Source organism: Hyperolius riggenbachi, chromosome 8 (assembly GCF_040937935.1).
Source record: "Hyperolius riggenbachi isolate aHypRig1 chromosome 8, aHypRig1.pri, whole genome shotgun sequence".
NCBI classification, from domain to species: Eukaryota; Metazoa; Chordata; class Amphibia; order Anura; family Hyperoliidae; genus Hyperolius; species Hyperolius riggenbachi.
In genome coordinates, this window is record NC_090653.1 from 37,370,419 (window position 1) to 37,394,942 (window position 24,524).

Below are 24,524 nucleotides of genomic sequence, written 5' to 3' on the forward strand. Positions count from 1 at the left end.
CACAGTGCATACATAACAGCGCATACATGACACAGCGCATACATGACACAGCGCATACATAACACAGCGCATACATGACACAGCGCATACATAACAGCGCATACATGACACAGCGCATACATGACACAGCGCATGCATGACATAGAGCATACATGACACGGCACATGCATGACACAGCACATACATAACACAGCGCATGCATGACACAGCGCATACATGACACAGCACATACATAACACAGCGCATGCATGACACAGCGCATACATAACACAGCGCATACATGACACAGCGCATACATGACACAGCACATACATGACACAGCGCATACATGACAGCTCATACATGATACAGCGCATACATGACACAGCACATGCATGATACAGCGCATACATGACACAGCGCATACATGACACAGCGCATACATGACACAGCGCATACATGACAGCTCATGCATGACACAGCACATACATGACACAGCGCATGCATGACACAGCGCATACATAACACAGCGCATACATAACACAGTGCATACATAACAGCGCATGCATGACACAGCGCATGCATGACACAGCGAATGCATGACACAGCGCATGCATGACACAGCGCATGCATGACACAACACATACATGACACAGCGCATACATGACACAGCACATACATAACACAGCGCATGCATGACACAGCGCATACATAACACAGCGCATACATGACACAGCACATACATGACACAGCGCATACATGACAGCTCATACATGATACAGCGCATACATGACACAGCACATGCATGATACAGCGCATGCATGACACAGCGCATACATGACACAGCGCATACATGACACAGCGCATACATGACAGCTCATGCATGACACAGCACATACATGACACAGCGCATGCATGACACAGCGCATGCATGACACAGCGCATACATAACACAGTGCATACATAACAGCGCATGCATGACACAGCGCATGCATGACACAGCGCATACATGACACAGCGAATGCATGACACAGCGCATGCATGACACAGCGCATGCATGACACAACACATACATGACACAGCGCATGCATGACACAGCGCATGCATGACACAGCGCATACATGACACAGCGAATGCATGACACAGCGCATGCATGACACAGCGCATGCATGACACAACACATACATGACACAGCGCATGCATGACACAGCGCATACATGGCACAGCGCATACATAACACAGTGCATACATAACAGCGCATACATGACACAGCGCATACATGACACAGCGCATACATGACACAGCGCATACATGACACAGCGCATACATAACAGCGCATACATGACACAGCGCATACATGACACAGCGCATGCATGACATAGAGCATACATGACACGGCACATGCATGACACAGCACATACATAACACAGCGCATGCATGACACAGCGCATACATGACACAGCACATACATAACACAGCGCATGCATGACACAGCGCATACATGACACAGCACATACATAACACAGCGCATGCATGACACAGCGCATACATAACACAGCGCATACATGACACAGCGCATACATGACACAGCACATACATGACACAGCGCATACATGACACAGCGCATACATAACACAGCGCATACATAACACAGCACATGCATGATACAGCGCATACATGACACAGCGCATACATGACACAGCGCATACATGGCACAGCGCATACATAACACAGTGCATACATAACAGCGCATACATGACACAGCGCATACATGACACAGCGCATACATAACACAGCGCATACATGACACAGCGCATACATAACAGCGCATACATGACACAGCGCATACATGACACAGCGCATGCATGACATAGAGCATACATGACACGGCACATGCATGACACAGCACATACATAACACAGCGCATGCATGACACAGCGCATACATGACACAGCACATACATAACACAGCGCATGCATGACACAGCGCATACATAACACAGTGCATGCATGACACAGTGCATACATAACACAGCACATACATAACAGCGCGTGCATGACACAGCACATACATAACACAGCGCATGCATGACACAGCGCATACATAAAACAGCGCATGCATGACACAGCGCATACATGACACAGCGCATACATGACACAGCACATACATGACACAGCGCATACATGACAGCTCATACATGATACAGCGCATACATGACACAGCACATGCATGATACAGCGCATACATGACACAGCGCATACATGACACAGCGCATACATGACACAGCGCATACATGACAGCTCATGCATGACACAGCACATACATGACACAGCGCATGCATGACACAGCGCATACATAACACAGCGCATACATAACACAGTGCATACATAACAGCGCATGCATGACACAGCGCATACATGACACAGCGAATGCATGACACAGCGCATGCATGACACAGCGCATGCATGACACAACACATACATGACACAGCGCATGCATGACACAGCGCATGCATGATACAGCGCATACATGACACAGCGCATGCATGACACAGCGCATGCATGACACAGCGCATGCATGACACAACACATACATGACACAGCGCATGCATGACACAGCGCATACATAACCGCGCATACATGACACAGCGCATGCATGACACAGCGCATGCATGACACAGCGCATACATGACACAGCGCATACATGACACAGCGCATACATGACACAGCGCATACATGACACAGCGAATGCATGACACAGCGCATGCATGACACAGCACATACATAACACAGCGCATACATGACACAGCGCATGCATGACACAGCGCATACATAACCGCGCATACATGACACAGCGCATACATGACACAGCGCATACATGACACAGCACATACATGACACAGCACATACATGACAGCGCATGCATGAAAAGGCGCATACATGACACAGCACATGCATGATACAGCGCATACATGACACAGTGCATACATAACAGCACATACATGACACAGTGCATGCATAACACAGCGCATACATGACACAGCGCATGCATGATACAGCACATGCATGATACAAAGCATACATAACACAGCGCATGCATGACACAGCGCATGCATGATACAGCACATGCATGACACAGCACATACATGACAGCTCACACATGACACAGCACATACATGACACAGCACATACATGATACAGTGCATACATAACACAGCACATACATGGCACAGCGCATACATGACAGCGCATGCATGATATAGCGCATACATGACACAGCACATGCATGACACAGCGCATACATGACACAGCACATACATGACAGCGCATGCATGACACAGCGCATACATGACACAGCGCATACATGACACAGCGCATACATGACTCAACGCATACATGGCACAGCGCATACATAACACAGTGCATACATAACAGCGCATACATGACACAGCGCACGCATGACACAGCACATACATAACACAGCGCATGCATGACATAGAGCATACATGACACGGCACATGCATGATGACACAGCGCATACATGACACAGCGCATGCATGACACAGCGCATACATAACACAGCGCATGCATGACACAGCGCATACATGACACAGCGCATACATGACACAGCGCATACATGACACAGCGCATACATGACACAGCGCATACATGACACAGCGCATACATAACAAAGCGCGTGCATGACACAGCACATGCATGATACAGCGCATACATGACACAGCGCATACATAACAGCGCATACATGACACAGCGCATACATGGCACAGCGCATACATAACACAGTGCATACATAACAGCGCATACATAACACAGCGCATACATGACACAGCGCATACATAACAGCGCATACATGACACAGCGCATACATGACAGCGCATGCATGACATAGAGCATACATGACACGGCACATGCATGACACAGCACATACATAACACAGCGCATGCATGAAACAGCGCATACATGACACAGCACATACATAACACAGCGCATGCATGACACAGCGCATACATAACACAGCGCATGCATGACACAGCGCATACATAAAACAGCGCATACATGACACAGCGCATACATGACACAGCGCATACATGACACAGCGCATACATGACACAGCGCATGCATGACAGCTCATGCATGACACAGCACATACATGACACAGCGCATACATGACACAGCGCATACATAACACAGCGCATACATGGCACAGCGCATACATAACACAGTGCATACATAACAGCGCATGCATGACACAGCGCATGCATGACACAGCGCATGCATGACACAGCGCATACATGACACAGCGAATGCATGACACAGCGCATGCATGACACAGCGCATGCATGACACAACACATACATGACACAGCGCATGCATGACACAGCGCATACATAACACAGCGCATGCATGACACAGCGCATACATAACACAGCGTATGCATGACACAGCGCATACATGACACAGCGCATGCATGACACAGCGCATGCATGACACAGCGCATGCATGACACAGCGCATGCATGACACAGCGAATGCATGACACAGCGCATGCATGACACAGCGCATGCATGACACAACACATACATGACACAGCGCATGCATGACACAGCGCATACATAACACAGCGCATGCATGACACAGCGCATACATAACACAGCGCATGCATGACACAGCGCATACATAACAGCGCATACATGACACAGCGCATGCATGACACAGCGCATACATGACACAGCGAATGCATGACACAGCGCATGCATGACACAGCACATACATAACACAGCGCATACATGACACAGCGCATGCATGACACAGCGCATACATAACCGCGCATACATGACACAGCGCATACATAACACAGCGCATGCATGACACAGCGCATACATAACACAGCGCATGCATGACACAGCGCATACATAACACAGCGCATGCATGACACAGTGCAAACATGACACAGCGCATGCATGTCACAGCGCATACATAACACAGCGCATGCATGACACAGCGCATACATAACACAGCGCATGCATGACACAGCGCATACATAACACAGCGCATGCATGACACAGTGCAAACATGACACAGCGCATGCATGTCACAGCGCATACATAACACAGCGCACGCATGACACAGTGCAAACATGACACAGCGCATGCATGTCACAGCGCATACATAACACAGCGCACGCATGACACAGTGCATACACAGCAACACTGATTTACTAATGCCTGCTGCTTACTGGATTTGCTTAGACTAAAATGTCACCATTTTTCTGAAAATGTTGCCAAAATCCAAGTCTATAGAGCAGATTTATTGTTTGCTAATTGAGAGTTATAAAGAGGCAAAAATGAAGCCCTGTGTGTATTGGGAGGAGTGCAGAAGCTTACCGCACCTCCCTTGTCCGGTGTCAGCCCCCGTTAACTGGTTGGTTCTGAAGTCCTGGTCAGCTGAGTCGGTGCAGTATGATGTCCGCGGGAGTAACTGTGCACTCCCACTGGAAGTTGTACCTGGCGCATGCCCTCTGACCGGGACATACTACGCTGCACATGCACAGTATGTCCGCTTGGGGACCTTGTACTGCGCTCCCCGCAGACCTATAGTTCAGTGTGTGCACCGGGTATGTCTTGCTGTGGGAGTGTGCGCATACTCCTGCAGAAATACTGCGCATGCGCTGACCCCTCCGACCAGGACTTCGGGACTGGCTGATTTGCTGGGAAACAGTGGCTGACACCAGGGCAAGGGAGGTGCGGTAAGCTTTTGCGCTACTCCCCATACACACACAGGGCATCATTTTTGCAATATTTTTAGGACTAAGGTATCCTTTAAAACAAAAGGTATTTGCAATACTTCTGCTTTAAGTGTTTAACTGTGGTTACCCACAATGCACATTGCTGAATATGCAAACTATCTCTTTATGCCCCTGAAGCCAGGCTGGCATCCAGAACCGCTGGTGTATAGTAAGCGCAGGCGCAGTACCATCTTCCCCCTTGGACTCTGGAGGAAATAGCAGAGCTTGATCAGGTCCACTTTATTGTGCAGGCACGAGAAGCCAGCGCCTGCACAGTAGAATGGACCCGATCGGGCCTAGCCATTTCCACTAGAACCCAAGAAGGAAGATGGTGCTGTACCTGCGCTGGATCCCAAAGGTAAATGGTTTGCATCTAGGCTCACAAAATAATGGATACCGCTAGTGTAAATACAATGCTGCATAGATAAATATTCTCCCCATACCACATAGGAATTTGAGCAACCTAATACTGCAAAATGAATATAATAATGGTCAAATCACGGTTATCTGCTCAAAAATTGGGTAAGAAATTCATTGTCTCTTGGAATGAGCCCCCCCAATACTTCGGGGAGCAAAACAACATCATTGTGGGTGCTCTAAGTTCTGTGTAGGGGGAATGTCTGTTACGCAAGAGTGAATGTGGTTTGTCAGCTGACAATAGAGGCATACACGGCCGTGTATTTTAGGGGGGATAAGGGAATACAATGTGCTATCAATTTTTTGGTCTTTTTTCAATAAACTTTTTGATACTGTAAGTAGACGGTCCCTTAAATTATTTTTCCACAGTACGCTTTGTAAGGGAAACTGCTCCCCAATTTTGGGTTACAGTCTGGTCATTACTTCTAGCGCTCCCCATTTCTTTCTTCTTTCTTAAGAAATTTATTGTATCAAAAAACACTCACATTTGGCAACTGCATGCAAAGGTCTGCCAGAGTCTAAAAATGAATCTCGGCTCATGCAAGTACATAAACCAGGAGTCTTTAGGTGAGGCTTCCTAATGATCTTCGTTGCTTGCAGAGTGCGCCCTAAGTGGCTGCAGCCCTGAAGTGCTTTGTGCCCACCAAGCAAAAAGCGCTATATAAATGTTTTGTTTCTTGTCTACTTACATTAGTTTATACACTACTGTAACAACAAAAATATGTAATAACAAAAATAGTATTATATGTTTTGCACATGAAGACAACATTGTTTGTATGTATGAAATGCTGGAATTCGGTTAGTTTTCAAGTAGGAGGCTGTCTGTATATTCACTCCATCATGGTTTGCAGGGCCGGGCCAAGGCAGAGGAGAGAGAGGCTCCAGCCTCAGGGCGCAGTGTAGGAGGGGGCGCACAACTCACTCAGCTATCATTCCGCTATTGTGTTTGAAGCAGAGAGAAATAATAAAAGGGGATACATGGCAGTGACTGCAAGCCATATAACTAGGGGTTATGTTGTTGGGGGCCCTGGGGCGCCTCTTAGTCTAATAGCAATCAGTGTTAGGGTGAGAGAGATGAAGGGGCGCTCTTTGGTGTCTCAGCCTTGGGTGCTGGAGGACCTTGTCCCGGCTCTGATGGTATGTAATCAACACAAATATCAGATTGGTGAAGACATCAAGTCATGTATGACCTTCTTATATTTCTGTTCCATCCGCTATTTTACACATATTGATTTGTTCTCTCTCCTGTCAGTGCCTCCAGAGGTGAAGGTGTGGGGCTGTCATCAGTCAAATGGTGTGACAAGACTTCAGTGTCTGGCGTACGGGTTTCACCCCCGAGCTGTGGATCTGAAGTGGGTGAGGAATGGAGAGGACCATATTCCTTCAGATGAAGCCAGTCCCATCCTCCCCCATCCTGACGGCACCTATCAGACCAGAGTCAGCGTGGAAGTGCCAACAAGGGAGGGCGACACTTACTCCTGCCATGTGGATCACAGTAGCCTGGAGGAGACACTCATTGTCCCATGGGGTGAGTGACAGCAAGTTTTTCATGTTTTTTTCCATCTGTGATCTGGAATTTCTTGAAATATAAAGGTCAACCTCATTAAAATATAAAGGTAACCTCATTAATTTTCCCGTTCGATTCCCTGCAGATTCTATTCGCCTTCTGAGATTTGACTCCCCCAAAATGTTGTCGGGTTGTTCGAACTTTGACCACATAAATTATAAAGGTGTTGATCAGACAGGATGGGAAATCTGGGTTGGTCTTAGGTGGTAGTTGATCGATAGGCATCAAATGTTGTGGGTTAATAGATTTCAGTAGATTTCCTGCTGGATTGTGCTGTTTGTGGTAGGGATCAGAGCAGGATCATCCACCAGGCAACCCAGGCAGGTTCTTGGGGCCTAGTGGGTGTCAAGGAGCCCGCCTGCCACTTTCTCTGACCTCTCTTCACTTCGGCTTACCACAAGGACCACAAGGGGCCCCAAATCTACTATCTTGCCTTAGGGCCCGATTACATCTTAATCCATCTCTTGTAGGAGACCATTCCTATTTGAATTAATTCTGGGGAGAATTCAGCATAGCTAAACAGCTTAGGCTGTGACATCACTGGGAGGGAAGTATTCAATATACAGCAATATATAGATACTAGCCGACCCACGTCGTAGCATACGCCGCATCTATCTATCTATCTAATAGAGTACGTGCCTCAACCTTGAAGCAAGAAGAAGTAGGCTTTCCATGAGAAAATGTATGCGTGCTCAAACACCAAGTTTAACCCTAGCAAGTCTGGCTTTGCAAATCCGGCCTAATTGGCTATTCATGAGGCAATGCTCATGCAAATATGCATTTGCTTTCGCATGCCAAACTATGCAGGGTCAAAAAACCAATACTGCAAAGTGCTCTCTCGCTGCCTGGGAACCACAGCGGCACCCCGGAGTGGGAGGCTGGGTGGCGCAGCCGCCCCCCCCAAGCGTGGCCAGCGCTGGGGAGAGCCGTCCGCACCCACCTCCTAATATTAAAAACAGCCACTTACCTTAACATCCATTGGGTTCTGCTACATGCGCATTAATTTTCTCATGGAAAGCATTTTGTGCAGTTTGTATCCTTTGGAGGCAGGTGGCGGATGGCTTGCTCCGGTGGTGTGAACCCTAGAGTGAGTGCGCCTGTCCTCCCCCCCCCCCACCCCCACCCCAACCCCTGGAGTGCTGTATGTGAGCCAGCCCTGAGCTCTAAAGCTCGGGGTGACCCATGCTTCTCTCCTTTCTCATGTGGTGTCCCCAAGTTAATGCGCATGTAGCAGAACGCAATGGACGTTAAGGTAAGTGCCTGTTTTTAATATTGGGAGGTGGGTGCAGACGGCTCTCCCCGGCGCTGACCAAACTTGGGGGGGGGGTCGTCCACGCCACCCAGCCTCCCCCTCCGGGGTGCCGCTGTGGTTTCCAGGCAGTGAGAGAGCCTGGGACCCTGCGGTCCCCCCAGTTGTATAAAAAGGGGGCATTGGGAATCCTCCCCGTGGCGCTCCTGGAGGCCTGGAGCACACCAAAAACTGCTAGCAGATCCGCAAAATGCTAGCAGATTTTGAAACGCTTTTTCTTATTTTTCTGTAGCATTTCACCTAGCATTTTGCGGTTTTGTAAAGCGTTTTTGGTGTAGTAGATTTCATATATTGTTACAGTAAAGCTGTTACTGAACAGCTTCTGTAACAAAAACGCCTGCAAAACCGCTCTGAACTGCCGTTTTTCAGAGCGGTTTGCGTTTTTCCTATACTTAACATTGAGGCAGAAACGCATCCGAAATCCAAAAAAAATGCCTCACCTCGGGAGTATGCGTTTCAGCAAAACTCCTCCCACTCTGGTGTGCACCAGCCCATTGAAATACATTACTCAAGCGTATCCGCAGCCGCAAGTGGATCGCAAAACGCTGCAGAACCGCTCTGGTGTGCACTAAGCCGGATAGTGCTAATGTAGCATGTAGCAGGGTGACTGCTTTGTGGTATTGGTTTGTGCATGCATTTGCATGAGCATTGCCTCATGAATATCCAATTAGGCCAGATTTGCAATGTCAGACTTGCTAGGGTAAGGCCTCTTTTCCATGGACTGTGAATAGGCAGTGAACTGGCTCTCAAACTCTCACAACTGCTCACTGCTGCCTGGTAACTGCTTGCTGCTGCCTGGTAACTGCTTGCTGCTGCCTGGTAACTGCTTGCTGCTGCCTGGTAACTGCTTGCTGCTGCCTGGTAACTGCTTGCTGCTGCCTGGTAACTGCTTGTTGCTGCCTGGTAACTGCTTGCTGCTGCCTGGTAACTGCTTGCTGCTGCCTGGTAACTGCTTGCTGCTGCCTGGTAACTGCTCACTGCTGCCTGGTAACTGCTTGCTGCTGCCTGGTAACTGCTTGTTGCTGCCTGGTATCTGCTCACTGCTGCCTGGTAACTGCTTGTTGCTGCCTGGTAACTGCTTGTTGCTGCCTGGTATCTGCTCACTGCTGACTGATAACTGCTTGCTGCTGCCTGGTAACTGCTTGCTGCTGCCTGGTAACTGCTTGCTGCTGCCTGGTAACTGCTTGTTGCTGCCTGGTATCTGCTCACTGCTGACTGATAACTGCTTGCTGCTGCCTGGTAACTGCTTGTTGCTGCCTGGTAACTGCTTGTTGCTGCCTGGTATCTGCTCACTGCTGCCTGGTAACTGCTTGCTGAGCACACAGCTCAACAGTCCGTGGAAAAGAGGCCTTAAACTTGGTGTTTGATCACGCATACATTTTCTCATGCAAAGTACTTCTTCTTCTTGTTTGAAGGTTGAGGCACTTAGTCTATTATATATATAGATAGGAAGTGTTTCTGATGCTGAAACCAGAATAATTATCATAAAAATGTGGGTATCCTGAACAATTTACTACAATATACTCTATGCCACCACAGTTCTACATGCTTATTCCTCGGCTGGCTGAGCTTGCAGTGGTGACAGATACAGTTTGGTTGGATTGAACAGCAATCTGTGAGCTGTCCAGACTTGTTCCTCTACCCTCATCATCACCCTCGGGAAGTAGTCTGGGAGTGGCAACAGCCAGTCTCTCCCTGTGACCACAGCGCTGGACCGCCCACTTTTTCTCCATGATCCACAGGAGGAAGTAGAGAGAGAAGGTGGGTGGGATTAAGTGACCACTGTGTGCAGGAGAAAGAAATCCCTAGTTTACTGGAAGTTCCCTACTTTGCACACAGAGCTCTGGGTCATGTGACTGATTTGTGACTGACTGTGACAAAGGGAATTTCTCAGGAAGAGCTGCATTAAATATGGGAGTTCTGCAAGTAATGTCACACTTCTCTATTAACCTTTACTAGCAATGAAAATTTTGGAAGGGTGAACTGCAGCTGGAAACCAAAGCCTCATATAACCTCATTCCCAAAAAGTAACATTTTGTAGCATCTGCTAGTTGCTGGTGTCAGAGACTTCAGACCTATTCTGACAGAGCTCTAGCTTTTCACATAGCTAAGGGATGAACTGCCCTCTGAATTCTCCCAAAAGTGATGTGTGGTTTGAATATAAATAAGATGGTTCACCCCTTGTTCTCTCCACATCTCTAGAATATGTAAGAAAGACTCATCTCATGCACTCAACATTGTTCTAGTTCTTTATATCTGCTTTCCTAAATAGGTTAGGTTTATTTAGTCTTCAGGAGTACATGTTTGGTTGTTACAATACCAGGGGAGATCTACCATTCTTCTTAAAGGACACCCGAGGTAACAATAAACGAATGAAACAGTATCTAGCCTCCTTCTCCTAAAACTGTCTTTGTACGATATTCCACAATTTTATTGTTTTTGCTCAATGACACATTCATTGAAGTATGCCAGAGTTCAAATCTATGAACTAATGGCACTTTTTATCGCTTTCCTGCTCTCAGAAGCCCTTTTCTGATAGGAAAGTGTCTTATAGATGTAATTTCTTATCAGTGAGGCTCACATTGTAGTCTCACCCAGTCCTGACTCAGACAGGAACTGCCACTTACATACCTGATGTTTAACTCTTTCATGCAGAGAAAGAAAAAAAGAAACACAGCACAGTTATTAGTGTGCTTGGCACTGTGCATACCCATGTCTATCACATCATGTCACATGTCACCTCGGGTATCCTTTAAATGTTACAATGACCTTTTCCCAGGGGTGCAGCAATGCGGACGTGTTAGAACGTTGTCCGGTCAGTTGGGCGCAGGGTGAGATGAATGACAGCTCACCCTGCTGCTGCTGATATACCGGAAAGCATGAAATGCTATTTACCCCCTGAGTCGTTGCAACTTAGAGGGAAAAATAATTTGTGGTCCGGCTCTCTCCAACTCCCGAATTAGACTGTTTTTGCCACTATAGGGCCATTGATGCATTAACATTATGTCTATGGTGGCACCCAGGTCAGGCACAGTGCAGGGAAGAGCCTATTTCTCTGCGGCTCCCATCCCTAATTGTCAGGTGACATGCAGAGACAGGAGCCACAATGAGATATGCTGTGCGGAGGCTACAGAGATGAGAGGATTGAGGACCTGCTGCTCTGCTCGCTGGAAGAAGGTAAATAATGCTCTGCACCTTAACATAGGGCGGGGTTCTCTAGACATCAGAGGGTCAGAAGAAGGCTCAGTAATGAGGGAGGGCTCTACAGAGGAGGGGGGGTGGAGCTAGCTGCTCTTGCCCAGTAAGAGAATTTGACCGCAGTCCTTTTACAACTACTACATTTAAAGGATCACTTATTTGTTTCTCACAACTAATCCGATTATTTACAACTATCTTGTATGCTTGTGGGAAAAAATAGAATCACTATAGTTATATTCTTGGTCAAGCTTAGCTGTCAGTATTCTTCCAATTCTAAAAAGGAAAAGAAAAAAAATGAAATCTCTCAGGCATTGAAGTAACACTGAAGCGTCCTCAAAAAAGTCAGATCATACTCACCTATGGAGAGGAAAGGCTCTGGATCCCATAGAGCAGTGGTCCTCAAACTAAGGCCCATGGGCCAAATGCGGCCCCCCAAGGCTTTTTCACTGGCCCCCAAACACATAATGTATAACTTATAGATGCGGCCTACTGCACCGTTATCCCCCTTGGCGTTATGATTCTTTCCAGATTTTAGGGTCTAAAATTGGTGCAATTTTTTTGCACCCTTTCAGGCCCTAAAACCTGGAAAAAATCATGCTGCCAGGGAGATCTGCAGCAGTTCTGCAATCACTCACCTCCCTGGCTCCAGCGCTGCAGTTATGCCTCTATCCTCCGGGGGGCGCTGCAACTCTAAAGTGAAATTGCCGGCTGTCGTCATGACGACAGCCGGCGATCTCACCAGGAGTAAGCAGAGCCCCGGAGGAGAGGAAGAAGAATGGCGGCCGACGTTGGGATCCCCCAGGAGTTATGTAGAGATGCTCGCTGCGCGCTACACTCTGCACACAGCCTCCAGCAGCTACCCCGAGCAGAGGTTGGGATTACCGCTCTTAGCTGCGGTTTTACGCCCCGACCCTAGCTCGGGATTACGGCCAAGGAGGTTAAATATTGGCGGCCCGCATATAGAATAGCAGTGCTGGCACCTCCCATCCACACATCCATACTGTAGAAGCCAGTGAGCAGTCAGTTCGCAGTTTGCTGGCTTCCAATCCAATACTGCATCAGGTGACACTGCTATACAACTGGACGGCAGGTTGTCACCTGGGTATGCTTCACTGTCTGGTGCACAAAGACGTTCTCCGGGTGCCGCATGACTGAATGGCTGCTGCTGGGAAATCTCCTCTGGGCATGATTGGGTGAAATCAATACCTTGATTCAATGTAATGCTTTCCAACATCACTTTATGTATGTTACGGCTCTCCACAGTCTGAAGTGTGTTGACCCGGCCCTTGACCAAAAAAGTTTGGGGACCTCTGCCATCCCTGTTGAAAGGACTTCCGAGGCCAGAAATCAAAATTTGGATCAGTACCTGTTTCAGTTTAGAATCCATGGGGGAGTTCCTCCGCCCCCTCCAGAGCCGGGACAAGGTCCTCCAGCACCCAAGGCTGAGACACCAAAGTGCGCCCCTCCATCCCTGCCACCCCAACCATCACACACTGATTGCTATTAGACTAAGAGGCGCCACAGGGCCCACAACCTCCCCAACACCTTAATATCTAGTTATATGGCTTGCAGTCACTGCCATGTATCCCCTTTTCTTATTTCTTTCTGCTTCAAACACAATTAAGAATGACAGCTGAATGAATTCTGCACCCCCTCCTACACTGCGCCCTGAGGCTGGAGCCTATCCAGCCTATGCCTCGGCCCGTCCCTGGCCCCCTCCATTCTGTTCCGCTGCAAATGTATTATTTTTATTGCCCACAGGTCGGGGCCCGACCCCACTGCACGGGTCGTCTCCTATTCCACACTCAAGATGGCCGCCGAGCAGAGCCGCGGCTGCGCAGTACTTATGGAGGCAAGTGCGGCTGCGCAGCTCTCCGCCCTCGTCCAGCCGTGTACTCGCAGAGATGTGAGCGCGCCTGCTGTAAGACTAGGTGGACGCTGGGAGCGAGTATGCGGCTGGACGAGGGCGGAGAGCTGCGCAGCCGCACTTGATTTTTGGCCTCGGAAGTCTTTTAAGCTTTTAAAAAGCATTTTCTCACCAAAAATTCTACTTGATTTTATATTGACACTGCCATTTTTAAATGTGTTGCCTTGAAACATATCTGCACAAGTATTGCAACCTTCTTAACAATTTTAATGACTCCAGCATATTTGTGAGCTTTGTAGTCAGGTCACAGTGAAGTCCAAGATTGCCACCCCATAGTAGTTGGAGAAGCTAAAAGTCTGATTGTGAGTCAGAAATTGCTTACAGTGCCTGGTACACGCAATGTCATTTTCTGTTAGATCAACGGGAAATCTCCCATCATTCGATAATCTCCAGCATGTCCGATCTGCTTCCAATTGAGAAAGGGATTGATTTGGAGATACAGTACTAAACAAAATCCATCCCTTTCTCGGAAGTAGATCAGACATGCCGGAAATTATCGAAAGATGGGAAATTTCCAATTCCAATGTCTTCTTTTTGAGGGACAGTCCTTATTTTGACCAAATCCCACTGTCCCTCTTTGTGCCTGAGTAGTCCCTCTGTTCTCACGTTTCCTCTGTGTTTTCTCCCAGAACACAACAATGGCCTCCATCGTGCTGTGATTGCCGCTGCTGCCATCTGCTGTCTGCTTGTTGTCACTGCAGTTATTGGTGGAGTCATCGTGTACAAAAGTAAGTGTCACACCTGGTTTATTATTCTCAGATGTTACTTCCCATCACAGTGTGGCTGCTCAAAACTTCACTCCATGAAATGAAAAGGATAGGTGTGACAATATAAATATGGCCCAAAAAGAAGTCTAAATCGCCACCTACAGGGGCAAACCCAGGATTTTCAAGGGGCGGATTCCTGAAAGGTCTCCCTCAGCCATGCACAATACAGTATAATAATATGGTAGGATATCATGCTGGGTACACGTAATACAATTTCAAGTCTGACTGACAGGATCTGACAATTATTTCTTAACTGTCCAATCTGCTACCGATCGATAACGTGATCAATCAAGAGCAGTTTGGCACATTGGTAATAAAGGGGAAAGTGAAGCATTCACACAGCAGGGCACAGGGCTGTGCTCATGCCTGACTCTGTTAAGTTCCCCAGAGCTGCTCCATGCTCTCTACACATGCTGCTTCTCCATGCTCTGTACACACACTGCTGCTCCATCCATGCTCTGTACACACGCTGCTACTCCATGCTCTGTACGCACGCTGCTGCTCCATGCTCTGTACACACACTGCTGCTTCATGCTCTGTACACACGTTGCTTCTCCATGCTCTGTACACACACTGCTGCTCCATGCTCTGTACACAAGCTGCTACACCATGCTCTGCTGCACACACGCTGCTGCTCCATGTTCTGTACACACTCTGCTTCTTCATGCTCTGTACACACGCTGCTTCTCCATGCTCTGTACACACACTGCTGCTCCATCCATGCTCTGTACACACGCTGCTACTCCATGCTCTGTACACACGCTGCTTCTCCATGCTCTGTACACACACTGCTGCTCCATGCTCTGTACACAAGCTGCTACACCATGCTCTGCACACACGCTGCTGCTCCATGTTCTGTACACACTGCTTCTTCATGCTCTGTACACACACTGCTGCTCCATGCTCTGTACACATGCTGCTGCTCCATGCTCTGTACACACGCTGCTGCTCCATGCTCTGTACACACACTGGTGCTCCATGCCCTGTACACATGCTGCTGCTCCATGCTCTGTACACACGCTGCTGCTCCATGCTCTGTACACACGCTGCTGCTCCATGCTCTGTACACATGCTGCTGCTCCATGCTCTGTACACATGCTGCTGCTCCATGCTCTCCACACACACTGCTGCTCCATGCCCTGTACACATGCTGCTGCTCCATGCTCTGTACACATGCTGCTGCTCCATGCTCTGTACACATTCTGCTGCTCCATGCTCTGTACACATGCTGCTGCTCCATGCTCTGTACACACGCTGCTGCTCCATGCTCTGTACACACGCTGCTGCTCCATGCTCTGTACACACGCTGCTTTTCAATGCTCTGCACACACGCTGCTGCTCCATGCTCTGTACACACACTGCTGCTCCATGCTCTGTGCACATGCTGCTGCTCCATGCTCTGCACACACACTACTGCTGCTCCATGCTCTGTACACACGCTGCTGCTCCATGTTCTGTACACACACTGCTGCTCCATGCTCTGTGTACACACTGCTGCTCCATGCTTTGTACACGCTGCTGCTCCATGCTCTGTACACATGCTGCTGCTCCATGCTCTGTACACATGCTGCTGCTCCATGCTCTGTACACATGCTGCTGCTCCATGCTCTGTACACACACTGCTGCTCCATGCTCTGTACACACACTGCTGCTCCATGCTCTGTACACACACTGCTGCTCCATGCTCTGTACACACGCTGCTGCTCCATGCTCTGTACACATGCTGCTGCTCCATCCAAAGTCAGCTGTAGCAGGGAAAGAAAGGGGGCAGTGCTGCAAACTGCAGGATGCCTGCAGATATTCTGGTGTCTCGTCTCGTCTTGTGCCTGTCCCCAGACACTGCACCAGCCCTGGTCTGAGGGGGATTTCTGGGCATTTCCCTCTGACCTATACAAGTATCCATTTAGAAGCAGTGATGACAGTACGTACACTCAACTGCTAGCCGAGAACCATTTTAGCTTGACTTCTGCACACATATACACAGGGCCGGTTCTAGACCCAAATCACTTAAAATAAAAATCAAAAATCACTTAAAACACATTCATTTTTCAGCGTTCACCTGAATATGCCCTCAATTTAATTTAAGAGGATAGAAATGGAGTTTAGCTCTGATATACAATCATTTGAAAAAATATGGGAACTGAATCTAAGTTTGCACAAGAATGTACGTTACTGTCAACAACAAAAAAGAGGAACATCTAAGTACTGGGTCGTTTCTGGGAACCCCGGCTGTCGTGCAAACCAGTGTTTGTGTACTGGGTTGTTTCCAAAGAAAGATACAATACAATAATACATTACAATAAAATTTGTAATGCGCTTTTTTCCCATAGGACTCAAAGCGCATAGATATGTCTCAGATCAATACAGGGTTGCAGGCTGGACTGTGTTACAGAGGAAGTAGTCAGCTGTTCAGAAATGCCATGGTAAACATGTGGCTTTTCATATTGGACTTAAAGGGAACCAGAGGCCCCAGGAAAAAGATCCTATACATACCTGGGGCTTCCTCCAGCCCCATACGCACGGATCGCTCCCACGCCGCCGTCCTCCGCTTCCTGTATCAGGCAGTTCCGGGTCCCGTAGTTATGGCCGACCGGCCAGTCGGCGGCAGCACGCGGACAATTGTCCGCATCACAGGGGCTCCCAGCATACCAGTACGCATGCGGCTACTTACTGCGCAGCCGCATGCGTACGGGTATGGAGGGAGCCCCTGTGATGCGGACAATTGGACGCGTCCGCCGGAAGTGACGGGACCCGGTACCGCCGATACAGGAAGCGGAGGATGGCGGCGTGGGAGCGATCCAGGTTTATGGGGCTGGAAGAAGCCCCAGATATGTATAAAACCTTTTTCTTTTTTTTTTTTCAGTTCCTCTCTGGTTCCCTTTAAATCAGGAGGATTAGCCATACTATGCCAGGGAAGAAAATACATGCATAAGTAGATAAATACTTGATCTACTTACATAACACGTATTATTATTAGCGCACTCTACAAAGAATTTTGAGTTTGATCAACATGTATTGTACTGTCCACATTTTGATTACAGTTAATTTTATATAGTAAATGAAGAGAATTCTGTTCCTGGTGGGGGCCATATCTTTTTCCCACGGTTTGAGGCTAAATTCTGATGTCATTTCTTCCCTTAACTTTTTTTCTTTTCTCCTCCAATCGCTGAGTCACCTCAGCCTTGCTTGTAAACATGAGTGAGCAGAGGATCATGTTTCAGCTAGGCAGCAGTCTGCTCAGCCAATCAGTGAGAAGCAGGAAGGTGGGAGGGTCATTGGCAATGGCACAGAAAAGAGCCTGGGGGAATGAGAAAATATAATCACAGCAGAGAGATTTCTGAATAGATTGGAGAGCTTGTACTTGCAAGAATGGAGATGTCCTGATTGGGTGTGGCAGGGGTTTCCAAAGTGTAGGGGCAGCATGACAGAAGGCTCTGTCTCCAAAGGTTTTGAGGTGGACTCTGGGGGGGTGACCACGTTATTAGATCCTTTTGATCTAAGATTGTGGCAAATGTGTTGCAGTTGCAGCAAATCTTTCAGGTATCCAGGACCCAGATTGTGCAAAGATTTGAATGTCAATTAGCCAATCTTCAACATAAATCTCCATTTTACTCGTAGCCAGTGGAGTTAGCGAAGCGCTGGTGTTATGTGGAAATGGTGGGGTTGTCTTGTTAACAGCTTTGCAGCGGCATTCTGTAGTAATTGCAGGCGGTGCAGGTCTTTGTTTGGACCACAATCTTGTCAATATACAGGAACAAAGTCTGAAGAAGGCTTATTAGCTGACAGCTTCTAAGTTAATAAATGGAATCAACCCATTCTAAATGTTTTGCTTTTATTGATGGCTAACATGGTACAACACCCTACTGCTTCTACAGGCTGCAGATGTCAGGTTTTGTTGCTTTATATTATGCAATTGACTAGTGATCTCTGGTATGACCCACCTGTGTTTGCAGCTGAGGCTAATGGCCCATACTCACGGGCTACGAAAGTGGCCTGTCGCCAGCACACGTGAGCGTGTGGGTGACAGGCCGGCGACAGCTCCTCGCCAGGTCCCTCCGCGTACACACGCGGAAGAGGGACCAGCGGCGAGACGGAAGCTGTCGCCGACGTTCCTCCTCCCCCCGCCGGAAGCTCCATATACCTACATGGAGGTTGCTGTCGCTAGTCCGCGTACTCACGCGGACTAGCGACAGTTGCGGCGGAGTTGCGGCGGCGACTGTTGCCAGGCGATTGAAAGTTTCAATCACCTGGCGACATCAGCGGCGGGCGACAGTTCGGGGTGCGCGCACGTGCGACGGCCCATACTCACGGGCGACATTTGTAGCCCGTGAGTATGGGCCATTAGAGCTATTTGCTATTAGATGACCTTTGTATGAAGTCTTGCACGTAGTAAGGGGTTTGTATTTAGTGCTTCCTGGTTGTAATACCATTGTTTATTCATTTCAGAGAGGAAAGCTGGCTACAGAAGCACCAACAGTAAGTGTCCCTTTACATGCTGTTCCTGCAAGTTATTGCATTGTGTGGTATGTATAGGATATCTATAGGGAGAGGAAAATGTATAGTATTAATCTCTCTGTATTGTAAATTAACATTATTATTTATGTTATATATTATAGAAGTAGTGATACCCCAACATCCCTGTGCACAGACTCCTCTCTAGAGGGCAGCACAGTATGTGGAGTGATCATGACCATTTCTAGGGGCATGCAGGGCGGGACATCACCTGGGGCTCAGAGGGTGGTGGTGGCGGTGGTGGGGGGTGGGGGAGGGTTGGGAGCACATGCAGAGTAGTTAAAGAGAAACTCCGACCAAGAATTGAACTTTATTCGAATCAGTAGCTGATACCCCCTTTTACATGAGAAATCTATTCCTTTTCACAAACAGACCTTCAGGGGGTGCTGTATGACTGATATTGTGGTGATGCCCCTCCCACAAGAAACAAGAAAAGTACGTACTCTTGGCAGTTTCCTGTCTGTGAACCTTGTTGCATTGAGAGAAATAGCTGTTTACAGCTGTTTCCAACTGCCAAAAAATCATGCAGCAGCTACATCACCTGCCAGCAGTAAAAATGTCACCATGTGATAAATGTCAGAATGTAAATCAGGGATTTAAAATATTTTACAATGGGCAAACACTGACTAATTAATTTATACATAATTATTATAAAATGAAGCACTTTTTTAATTACGTTATTTTCACTGGCGTTCCTCTTTAAGATAACTCACTTCATGGGGATTTCATCATAGGGGGTGCTGTTACCAGTGAGACGGGACACCTAGGACCAGGAAGGAGATGTGGTGAGTGTGGATCCCGGTGAGATGAGTTATCTTAACTGCTCCCACTGAGCACCATGCAAACTCCTTGCAGATAGTTCCCTGGCTGGGATGGTGGACCCAGTGCTGCGAGGAGAGAGTGCTAACCACTACAGCACCATGCTGCCCCCCATTATTACCTCTGTGCTCAGACCCGTCTAGAGGGCAGCACAGTGTGTGGTGTAACCTCTGCTGTATATGGGGGAGGGGGTGGGTGTCAATGTAGGCAAATATATTATCTTCTATATACCATCTTATGACAAGCCTGGAAATATTCAAACAAGCCTATAATTTGCTATAGCTCTAATTTAAAGCTCACTGCCTCTTCCTCTAACCCCTTTGTCTCCTCCCCCAGTGTCTCCACCCCACTACCCTCTGGAATGGAAGCTTGCTATGGCAGGGACCTCCCCCTTGTGTTCCCTGTTTCCAGGGCATAGCCATAGCAGCTGCTATGGGGCCCCGGAGCAGAGAGGGCCCAAGTGTTACTTGAAATATTCACCATTAACTTTCTTGTGTTCCTCCACCCTATGAATGCGTCTCAGTGCCCATGGACTATATGCAGCATAGATCGAAGGGGAATTTTAATTGCCCAGTTAACTCATATCCATGGGGTAGGGGCAGGTGGCATTGCTTCAGAGTGCCTACATCTGATGGCCCAATTAAAGTTTTGCTATGGGGCCCCATAATCTCTACTCCACTGCCTGTTTCTGTGAATTTTATCAAATGATCACTTGAAACTGCACATCAGTTGTATGTATCTGTACTTGTGTCGCTGGTTGTCCTGATTGTACAGTATAGAAGAGGAGTGCGGGCACCATACTCTCTAACCATCAACATGACAGTGGTTTTACGGGCTTGGAGCATGGTTCAATAGTGGTTTTCCCCATCTTGCTTTCTCTCCAAGGGTCCCACTCTGGAACAATCCCACTTTACCACAATTCTTCAAGATCCCTGACCCAATTTTATGGATCAGGAAAGGGATAGGGTTTAGAACACAGTGGCCTCAATTCACTAAGCTTTATTAAACACTTTATCAAACGTTTGATAATTTACCTCATGGGTAAAATCTAATTTTGAATTTTATCGATAAAACATTCAATAAGTCTATAACACCTTAGTGAATTCAAAATTAGATTTTACCCATGAGGTAAATTATCAAACGTTTGATAAAGTGTTTAATAAAGCTTAGTGAATTGAGGCCATTGTCCTAAACAGAGAGTTAATGGATTTCAACACTCTTAAAACCACCTTCTCGCTGCCAAATAATTACTTCTTTAGGTATCTGCAGCTGAGACACGCATTTGCAGCGCAGTTTGGGCGAGAACCAGTCAAGCTCCTTTCCTCTGTCATAGAGGATATAATTATAAACTAAAATCTCACAAAAGCTCTCTCAGCAATTTATCAAAGTATAATTTTAATCACGAACCCCATGTTACGGTCTATAAGCAACCCTGGCTCACAATGATACCCACTTTAGATGATGAGGATTGGGAAGATACCTTGATTAAGCCTTTTGAGTACCTGATCTCAACAAGAGATACATTAATTCAATTTAAAATCATTCATCACGCTTATCTGACCCCATATGAATTAAGCAAGTTTAACACTGAGAGCTCGAGCTCATGCTGGCTGTGTGGTGCTATAGGGCTGATTTTTCTCATGTACTCTGGGATTGTCCCTCGATTGCTGATACTTGGAGAGAAATATGTGAATCCATTACAAAGACTCATATTACACCTGAACCTATGACTTGTATTCTAGGCAACGTACATACCCTTGCCTCCTCTAGACCCCAGAGACACTTGATTGGCCTATTGCTATTTTACTATAAAAAAGCGATTGTGCTGCAATGGAAGCAACCAGTACCTCCATCCTGCCAATATTGGAAAAAATTGGTTACCAACTCCCTTCACCTATACAAGGCCGCCTACATAGCAAGGGGATGCCCGACTAAGTTCAAAAAGGTGTGGGGGCTCTGGACCTCTAACAAAGACACTGCATAATTATACAAGAATAGCTATCTTTGATCTCTGAGTGGTTTGTATGCTCTAGCCTACTAATTTATACTGGATATAATAGGTGATCATCTTTCAGTTGGGGCATACTTACCTACTCTTGTTATAAACCTGTTTAGATAATGGGTAATGTTTTTTGGTTCTTGTCCAGGGGCGTAGCAATAGGGGTTGCAGAGGTAGCCACCGCATCGGGGCCCTTGGGCCAGAGGGGCCCTCCCTCAACTACAGTATTAGTTCTCTATTGGTCCTGTGCTCATAATAATTACTTCTATAGATACTATGAATAGTGGTGATCATTAACAAACTGTTCCCCATCCCCTTCTTGCACCTCTGACACTGTAGTTGCCATTGGCAGGTTTTGGTGCGCCGTATCAATTGTTATGTATAGAGTGCTTGGGGGGCCCTAATGTAAAACTTGCATTGGGGCCCACAGCTCCTTAGCTATGCCATTGTTCCTGTCAGATGCATAACTAGTACAAGAAACTGGCTAATGGATTTGTACTTCACTACTTCTGTTCCCTAATGGCATTCTTCTTAATGTAACAATATGTGACATGTGAAATTATTGTACTTCCCTTCGGCTCCCTGCACACTGCAAATCCGTTTTGCGATTCCGATTCTGTTTCTGATTCCGATTTTCAATTCTGATTTTCCCTGAATACTTTCAACAGAAAAATGGATAAAAAAATGCAGCATGCAGTAACGATTAAAGGGACTCCGAGCTCACAAAAAAAAGGAAAGTTGTACTCACCAGGGGCTTTCTCCAGCCCAGTGCTGGTCGGGAGGTCCCACGCCGGTGTCATCACGGCGGCCGGCGTGAAAGTACTGCGCATGCGCGATTAAAGCGCGCATGCGCAGTACTTTCACGCCGGCCGCCGTGATGACGCGAGGCGGCCGGCATGTGACGTAATCCGCGTCATACGCGGAAGCTGCAGCCCGACACTCTACAGAGTGTCGCCCGGGCTGCGGCCTGTCAGCCATTCCGGAGCGGGGAGAAGGAGAGGAGCCAGGACGCCGGCGTGGGAACTCCCGACCAGCACTGGGCTGGAGAAAGCCCCTGGTGAGTACAACTTTCCTTTTTTTTGTGAGCTCGGAGTCCCTTTAAAGATCGGAATCGGATGTAAAAAACGATTAAAAATCAGAATCGCATGCAGTGGGCAGGGAGCCAAATCTTGTGTTTTTTTCCCGGTCTCCTCACCTGCGTGTGCTGGAGGTCAGGGCTGTTTTGTTATTGTTTGTTAACTTCTGTTTAACTAGAAAATTTTAATAAAAAGAATTTTCAAAAAAAAAAATAATAATTTGCATTGCTGGTATAATACAAGGGATAAATAATGTCAAACTTTTCTTTTACAGCTTCAGATACCAGTTCTTCTGACTCCAAGTAGCCTAAATCCTGTGTGTCCATCATGTCAGATTACGCAGGAGCAATGTAGAAGACAGACGTGGAGATCTGACTTCCTTTCTATGCAAACTCAGCCTGTCTGGCCATCTTCTGTTTGCATTTACCATTACATATGGCGTCTTTTAATGGGAAGAGAGCTTGTCATGTACTGTAAATTATTGGCTAGGAACAATGTTAAGCTACTTTTAGCTGATGAGATATTCGGCAACCCACGCAACTGGGGTTAATGTTACCAGCCACCCTGTGGAAGCCCCAGGAGGCAGGGTGAAACATGTCAGTGGGTGGTTTAATTCTTAAAGAGAATCTGTATTATTAAAATCGCACAAAAGAAAACATACCAGTGTGTTAGGGGACATCTCCTATTACCCTCTGTCACAATTTCGCCGCTCCCTGCCGCATTAAAAGTAGTCAAAAACAGTTTTACAAAGTTTGTTTATAAACAAACAAAATGGCCACCAAAACAGGAAGTAGGTTGATGTACAGCATGTCCACACATCGAAAATACATCCATACACAAGCAGGCTGTATACAGCTTTCCTTTTGAATCTCAAGAGATCATTTGTGTGTTTACCTTCTGTCCCCTGCAGCTCTCACCCACTGAATACTAGTGACAGGCTGTGAGGCTGATCATTTCTTTCTGTCTGTAATTCCTCAGCATGTGTCAGCCCAGCTCCTTTCACAGCCTAACAGAGGAGGATTTTTATCCAGCTCTCTTCTATCACTGATAAGATAGCAGAGAGGCTGCTGGCTTATGTAAATAACACACACACTGGAGTGTGCATAAACAGACCAGCACGGAAGAGTTGGCAGCCTTCCAGACACAGGCC

At 47.3% G+C, this 24,524-nt stretch overlaps 1 protein-coding gene across 3 annotated transcripts in view; it reads left to right on the forward strand.

The window, feature by feature from the left end:
- Window positions 1-23,829, forward strand: part of LOC137528728 (class I histocompatibility antigen, F10 alpha chain-like) — a 68,618-nt gene extending 44,789 nt beyond the window's left edge. For 2 of the 3 annotated variants that reach the window (XM_068250246.1, XM_068250245.1), the window contains exons 4-8: window positions 7,453-7,728; window positions 14,831-14,929; window positions 19,415-19,444; window positions 20,215-20,265; window positions 23,649-23,829. In XM_068250246.1, coding sequence (XP_068106347.1) covers window positions 7,453-7,728; window positions 14,831-14,929; window positions 19,415-19,444; window positions 20,215-20,265; window positions 23,649-23,680 — 488 coding nt within the window. In that variant the 3' untranslated portion in view covers window positions 23,681-23,829. The remainder of the gene's footprint in view (window positions 1-7,452; window positions 7,729-14,830; window positions 14,930-19,414; window positions 19,445-20,214; window positions 20,266-23,648) is intronic. The other variant, XM_068250247.1, reaches the window with a different exon arrangement.
- Window positions 23,830-24,524: the final 695 nt, after the last annotated feature.